This window comes from Arvicanthis niloticus, chromosome 2 (genome assembly GCF_011762505.2).
Source record: "Arvicanthis niloticus isolate mArvNil1 chromosome 2, mArvNil1.pat.X, whole genome shotgun sequence".
NCBI classification, from domain to species: Eukaryota; Metazoa; Chordata; class Mammalia; order Rodentia; family Muridae; genus Arvicanthis; species Arvicanthis niloticus.
In genome coordinates this window covers 146,202,998-146,209,827 of record NC_047659.1, presented here as the reverse complement: position 1 = coordinate 146,209,827, position 6,830 = coordinate 146,202,998, and the positions used below count along the sequence as shown (strand labels likewise).

Here is a 6,830-nt window from a genome sequence, read left to right as displayed (position 1 = left end):
GACGCCGGACGCCGCAGACGCCAGCAGCGTGGCCCGGGCGGGCGGGGCGCTGACGGTGAGTGTGCGCTTTTGAGCGGCGGCGGCCCGAGCTCGCGCGTCCGCAGTGATGAGCTACGACCGCGCCATCACCGTCTTCTCGCCCGACGGCCACCTCTTCCAAGTGGAGTACGCGCAGGAGGCGGTCAAGAAGGGCTCCACCGCGGTGAGCCGGCCGGGGACCTGCGCGGCGGGGTGCACAAGGAAGCGGGGCACCCAGACCTGGGCGCGGAGGCCGCACATCTGCTGGCGGCGGGTGGCCCGGGAGGTGACGGGAGCTGAATGGTGACGACGTAGGAAGGGCGCCGGGCCGTGGGGACTGCGCCGCACTCCCCGGAGAGCCAGGCTGCTTTGCCTGGCTTCCTTGCTGCTGAGCGTCTAGGCGAGCGCATCCCCGGGGCTGGGCCGTGGCCATCTTGGTGCTGTGCGCGCGGCGCGGATGGCGGAGGCCGCAGGTGCGCGCGGGCGGCGGGAGGCTGGCTATAGTCAGCGCCGGCGGGGACCTGGGGATCTGCGAGCTAGGCCCAGGTGGGCGTTGTGAACAAAGGGCGTCTCGTCGGCCCTGCGATGGTGACAGGCTGCTTCCGGGTCCTCCTGCGCCACCGACGCCGTGTTCTGGTTCCGGTGGGTGCCCCTCACCGCGCCCCAGTTTTTGTTCTGAGACCTCTTGCGCTATTTCGAAAGGGGCTGCTCCACACCTGCAAGCGCCAGCCGTGAGACAGTTTTAGTTTTGGTTTTGGTTTTTCCCGAGTCACCGGATCTTCCGGAACACACGCGGTTCCGAGTCTTGAAGTGCTAGCATTTCCCAGGTATTTTATCGCCTTGAAACTAAAGCCCCAAGCTTTTGGTGACCCAACCCACTCAAGAACTGTGGAATGACCAGGCCTGGAATTGCAGGCCTATATAACTCTGGCATTTAGAACGTTGAGACTCGAATATCTCACAAATATAAAGCCAGCCTGGAGTTCTAAAATTAAAGACCCTCTTTCTTTGTGGTTGTGTATGTATGTGTGCATTATTAACTTACTATTTTTTAAAGTTATTTTTATGCATTTGGCATTTTGTCTCTCTCTATACACACACACACACACACACATCTGTGTGAGAGTGGCAGAGTCCCTGGAACTGGAGTTGCCATGTGGGTGCTGGGAATTGAACCTGGGGTCTTCTGGAAGAGCAACCAGTACTCTTAGCCGCTGAGCCATCTCTCCAACCCCAAGAGATAATGGCTAGTGAGAAACTGGTCTTTCAAAACAAAACAAAAACCTGTGAGGCTATTGAGATCGCTAAATCAGTGAAGTGCTTGCTTCCAGTGAGGCTTCCAGCATCCACTTTGGTTTTTAAAGGAAACTGCACCCAGTGACATGCCTGGAATCCCAGTGCCTGGGAGGCAGAGGCAGGAGGATAGGATACACTGGGCTTGTTGATCAGTAAGTGTAGCAGAATCTGTGAGCTTCAGGTTCAGTGTGAGACCTTGTCTCAAAACAACAACAACAAACCGTTGGAGGGCTGGAGAGACGATGCAGCAGTTGAAGAGTGCAGATCCCTCTTGAAGAGTACTGAGTCTCGTTTCCAGCACCCAGGTTGTAAGGATCAAAACTGCCTTACACTTAAGCTCCAAGGGCTCCATCGCCTATGGCCTCCGTGGGCAGCTACACTCAGGTGCAGGCACAACATACTTAGAAATAAAGCTGCTTTTGAAGTTGGAGAAGGGTTTCAGGAAGACACTGGTATAAGGACCTCTGGTCTCCATGCACCCAATAGGAGTGTTCTGAAATCTGGGGTGCCTGTCTTCCTGTGCTCCCACTTGGCAGCTGCTTGCTGAACCCAGCTAGCTTCTCTGGATCCTGCAGGTCACAAGAGTCAACACAGAAGGGACTTGTGAAATCACTCCAGGCCCTTGGTAGGCATTACAGAAGGTTCCTGGTCTCTGGAGAAATGGAGCCAGGGATCCTATCCCAAGTCAGAGGGAGCTGCCACGGAGTTGTGCCCTTTGCCCAACCGCCCTTTCAGGGATTGCTACATTTGTTTCTGTTCCTCTCTTGATCAAAGAGTTAACTGTCAGTGAATTTTTCTAGGTTTATTGTGGAGGTTTTTTTTTTTTTTTTAAACAAAATGTCAATCGTTGGATTTTACCAATAAAGACTCGGGAACCAGATGCTGGGGTGAAAGCCTGCTGGCTCAGAGGCAGAGAAAGCACCCTGCTGACCTTCCTCCTCAGTGTCCCACCAGGAATGCCATCCCCCTCTCGCTGACTCAAAAAAAACTTCAAACTGAAGGTCCCTCCTTATGCTTCCTGTGTGTCTCTCTATGCATCCTCCTGACTTCCTCTTACTCTTTTTTTTTTTTTTTCTTGGTTTTTCGAGACAGGGTTTCTCTGTGTAGTCCTGGCTGTCCTGGAACTCACTCTGTAGACCAGGCTGGCCTCGAACTCAGAAATCTGCCTGCCTCTGCCTCCCAAGTGTTGGGATTAAAGGCGTGCGCCACCACTGCCCGGCTTTTTCTTTCCTTTTTTTTTTTTTACTCTTTTTTTCTTAATAATCTTACGTCCATTTCTGGCTAACTGGTTGCTTGCCCTGCCTCTTGACCTGTGATCGACTTCATTTAATCCTGTTTCCCATATTCAAGCAGAAAGTCCTTGGACTAAAGGTGTGTGCTGAGGCTGAGCCATACCGCCACTAAAAAGTTGTTCTCGGTAAATAACGTAGTCTTGGGGTTCACAGTCTGATCAAATATCTCACAACATTGGTTTGGTTTGATTTTGGTTTTGATGGAGCTAGGCAAACACTGTCCCACATTTCCGGCCCATTTTCCCATCTAAACAGTGGATAGTGCTTCACTTTTATAGCACACTGGGTCCTGCCAGTACTGTGTGCAGTGTGGAGAGGCAGGATTGTGGCCCAGGGTTTAGTCGACTCAGGCTTCCACTCAGGGTCCCAGGACTGACTATTCAGCTATGATACAGTGTAAGTACTTCGGTGCTTTAAAGGCATGACATTGCCATTCAGTTCCTGATAACCTGTCCTAGTCCACAGGAGTGGATCTGGGTTCTCATTTGTGGTACAGTGTGTCGAGTGGTAGGCCAGGTATGGGTGGGCATACTTTCCTGCAGGGCTCCTGCACCAAGCCTTGTGTATGTGCCTGATCTCGCTCCACTCTGCTGCGTTAGAATGCAACAGCAGTCTTGCTGAGACAGTTCTTAAAAGTGACTTATGTACCTTCATTTAAGGTTGGTGTTCGAGGAAGGGACATTGTTGTTCTCGGTGTGGAAAAAAAATCAGTGGCCAAGCTACAAGATGAAAGAACAGTACGGAAAATCTGCGCTTTGGACGATAACGTCTGTATGGCCTTTGCAGGTATTAAGTTGGACCAGGGTGGCAAGTGGAGCATTGTTGACCGTTTGGAGGGAATGGGCAGTCATGACACGTGTATACTGGGTAAATGGAGATCCAGTCAAAGAAGTGGATCTCAGCCTCTGAGTTCCAGGCTAGCCTGGACTACAGAGCAAGAACAGCAGTTGTAGCATGGGGTCTCTGCTAGGGATTCCTGGACCTGGCTGCTGCTGTTAGTCATATCAGCAACTGTCACTGACTCTCCAGTCGGGGAGCACCTGTGGCTGGAGGGGTGACATTAGCCTCCTTGTCCTCACTCTCGCCACAGAGATGGCAGTCACCATCTTCAGCAGTTCCACCCTGAGAAGCCTCAATTCCCCTAAACAAAACTGAATGCTGGCATAACAGGATTTGCGGTTCTTCGTGTACTTGCTTCTTAGGACAGCTTGCGGAGGCTGGTGTGATGATTTGGGTTGTGATGATCAAACGCTGTGTGGCTTGACATTCTTGTACTCGGTTGTAGCCATGAGCTGCCCTGACAGGAGCTTTTGTCTCAGGTCTCACTGCTGATGCAAGGATAGTCATCAACCGAGCCCGAGTGGAGTGCCAGAGCCACCGGCTGACTGTGGAGGACCCGGTGACTGTGGAGTATATCACCCGCTACATTGCCAGTCTGAAGCAGGTAGGTGCTCGCTTAGGCACTGGCTGCTGTCAGGGTGCTGTGTGACTTCATCTTGCCCTTACAACACCGTTCTGTTGCGTCTTCTGGCTTGGAGCCATCCTGACTCTTGTTCTCTGAAGGGGAATACAGGTACTTGTCTTGCTTCTCTGGTTGAGAGGGTCTGAAAGGCACCCCCAACTCTGGTAAGCCGCTCATGAACTTTAGAGGCAGCTTATAGCTGGAACATGTCTGCCTGTGTTGGGGTGACTTCCAGTAGTCTCAGTTGACATGGGTGATGTACCTGCTAGAGAGATGATGACGGCTCGACAGTTAACGGTATTAGCTGCTCTGAGGACCCAGGCTCAATTCCCAGCACCCACAAGGTAGCTTACAAGCAGTCTCTAACTCCATTTGCAGGATATCTAACCCCTCCTCCTGACACTAGACACAAATACGGTGCACATTCATGAAGGCAAATACACATAAATAAATCTTTAAAGGTGCACAGTACATTGCCAGTCCTGGGTGTGTCTAAGAGGACAGGGATATATTGAAGGCTGTTCTCCAGTTTCACTTACCATGTAATTGCAGGTTGCTTTCAAGAGTCTTAGTCTTCTTTCTCTACTGACCGCTTGTCCGTCCGGCATGAACTTTGCGCTGACAGTGCTTGCTTCTTTTCCTTCCAGCGTTATACGCAGAGCAATGGGCGCAGGCCATTTGGTATCTCTGCCCTAATTGTGGGTTTTGACTTTGATGGCACCCCCAGACTCTATCAGACTGACCCCTCGGGCACATACCATGCTTGGAAGGTAAGTCTGTTTCAGAACAGTGGAGGTACAGAGCTGGCATCAGCTTGGTTCTACGTGCACTGCCTGTTTGTTCCGTGGTGTATGTATGAAATCAAAACATTCTATTCCTGTTTGGCACTGTATTGAAGGGCGATGGGATTAGATGAGAGAGGGCTTGGACCTGGGTCTGTGCCATCACCTCCCACTTCTGGATAGCCAACTGCAGGCCATGGAAGGAGGCAGCTACTAGCCAGCTACTCAGACTGGCTCTGCTAAGACTCACCTTTGTTTTAGGCCAATGCCATAGGCCGGGGCGCCAAGTCAGTGCGTGAGTTTCTAGAGAAGAACTACACGGATGATGCCATTGAAACAGATGATCTGACCATCAAACTTGTGATCAAGGCACTTCTAGAAGTGAGTATGCTGGGGACATTCCACCCTCACCCCGACCCAGGCAGGCCTGCTGGGTGGCAGTGGCATGGCTGGTGTGTTTACACAGCTTGGTCAGTCAGGGCTTACCCGAGGGCAGAACATGGGAAACAGTGCTGAGCTGTGAAGTCCCCTGCTCAGGTGACTGGGCCTTTCCAGAGGCTTGTGTTGCTAAATTGTGGAATTAGGATGCAAGTAGGTTAAGCCAGTGAGTAGAGCCTTGACTCCTGGTGACCATTGCTGCCTATTGAAGTTGCTGTACAGAGTGGAGGTTACACAGGCATCTTTCTTCCTTGAGTAGGCCTGACTCAGCAGCATTTGGGGCAATAGATGTTCCATCTTTGGTAGATTTTACTCATGAGCCAAAACTTAGGTCAAACACTCCTTGACTCTTTTGTCGTCTTCAAGGTGGTCCAGTCAGGTGGCAAAAACATCGAACTTGCTGTCATGAGGCGGGATCAGCCCCTCAAGGTAAGCCTACTTTTGGGTGGAAGGGCTCTTGCATGGGAGGGCTCCTTACCTTACATACCTAGTGCCCGGTTACAGGTGTGCACAGACAGTGATTTTTTGCTTCATTGATGTCACTTTCTTGGCTTACAGGGCTAAAATGCCTTGGGAAACGCCTTCCCAGGCCCTGTGATGTTTGCCTCTGAAGTTTACTTTCCTCAAAGGGCTATTTCTTATACTGAGGCATTAGTTCCTGCCCTCGTCCAAGAACATTCCCACTCCCCTGAGTCCCTCTGCTGCTGCTTCGAGGCCATGCCTTGTTCCTAGCAGCACCCTTCAGGTTGTTTAAATAGCCTTCCTACCCCAAGGTGCTGGGCCTGCACCTTGTATAGGGATTAACCATGGATGTGCTTCTTGTGGGGCAGATTCTAAATCCTGAAGAAATTGAGAAGTATGTCGCCGAAATTGAGAAGGAGAAAGAAGAGAATGAAAAGAAGAAGCAGAAGAAAGCATCTTGATGAAGAGGGCTCTGATCAGAGCAGCTTTGAGCCTCCATCCGGGCAAGCCTCGGTGCTGTGGGCCTTGTGGCTATTTGTCTGAGTCCAATAAACTACTACATTTTTTAACTCCTTCTGTGATGAGAACGTCATTTGGGTGCAGTTGTGGTTAAGATGGACTCTGTGCCTTTCTTGCCTTAGTGCTTGCTTCATCCCGCCCTCAGGGCCACGCTGAAGGGTATGGCAGCTCCTGGGTTCTCAATACATTTTCCTTTCAGACTTGGTCAAGTCTCTACAGGTACAAATAACAAGCCTGTGGAGCCGGAGCTTTGTTCAGGTGCGAGCTTTGAGTCTGGTGCTGTGGCTGTTTACTGGTGTAACTCAGGCCTAGCCTGTGAGGCCTGGAGATAGCTCAGCACGGAACACAACACTTGGTGGTGCTCTTCCAAAGGGCTTTTGTGGATTCCCAACAACTTACAACTCTCCAGTTCACAATATGGTATTATGTATATACTCAGTGATATAGACACCCATACACAAACCTTGAGGGAAGCCTCCATCTCCCATACCACCCCCAAACAGCTCAGTGCTCGCTCCATTTTTCTGTTTGTCACATTTTCTACATTAACCGTAGGCTGAC

The 6,830-nt window shown here is 51.1% G+C and overlaps 1 protein-coding gene across 1 annotated transcript; it reads left to right on the top strand.

Annotated features, from left to right (window-relative positions):
* The first annotated feature begins 27 nt into the window (after positions 1-27).
* Positions 28-6,319, top strand: Psma7 (proteasome 20S subunit alpha 7). Its single transcript, XM_034496351.2, has 7 exons — positions 28-202; positions 3,266-3,392; positions 3,926-4,050; positions 4,716-4,838; positions 5,112-5,231; positions 5,655-5,717; positions 6,119-6,319. The coding sequence occupies exons 1-7, from the start codon at positions 107-109 to the stop codon at positions 6,209-6,211; spliced, it is 747 nt and encodes a 248-aa protein (XP_034352242.1). The 5' UTR covers positions 28-106; the 3' UTR covers positions 6,212-6,319.
* Positions 6,320-6,830: the final 511 nt, after the last annotated feature.

Excerpts from the sequence above, each read along its gene's own strand:
- Psma7 (XM_034496351.2), top strand. The coding sequence starts at position 107 with ATGAGCTACGACCGCGCCATCACCGTCTTCTCGCCCGACGGCCACCTC. Across the intron at positions 3,393-3,925 it reads CGTCTGTATGGCCTTTGCAG|GTCTCACTGCTGATGCAAGG; the intron begins GTATTAAGTTGG and ends CTTTTGTCTCAG. Across the intron at positions 4,839-5,111 it reads GCACATACCATGCTTGGAAG|GCCAATGCCATAGGCCGGGG; the intron begins GTAAGTCTGTTT and ends CCTTTGTTTTAG.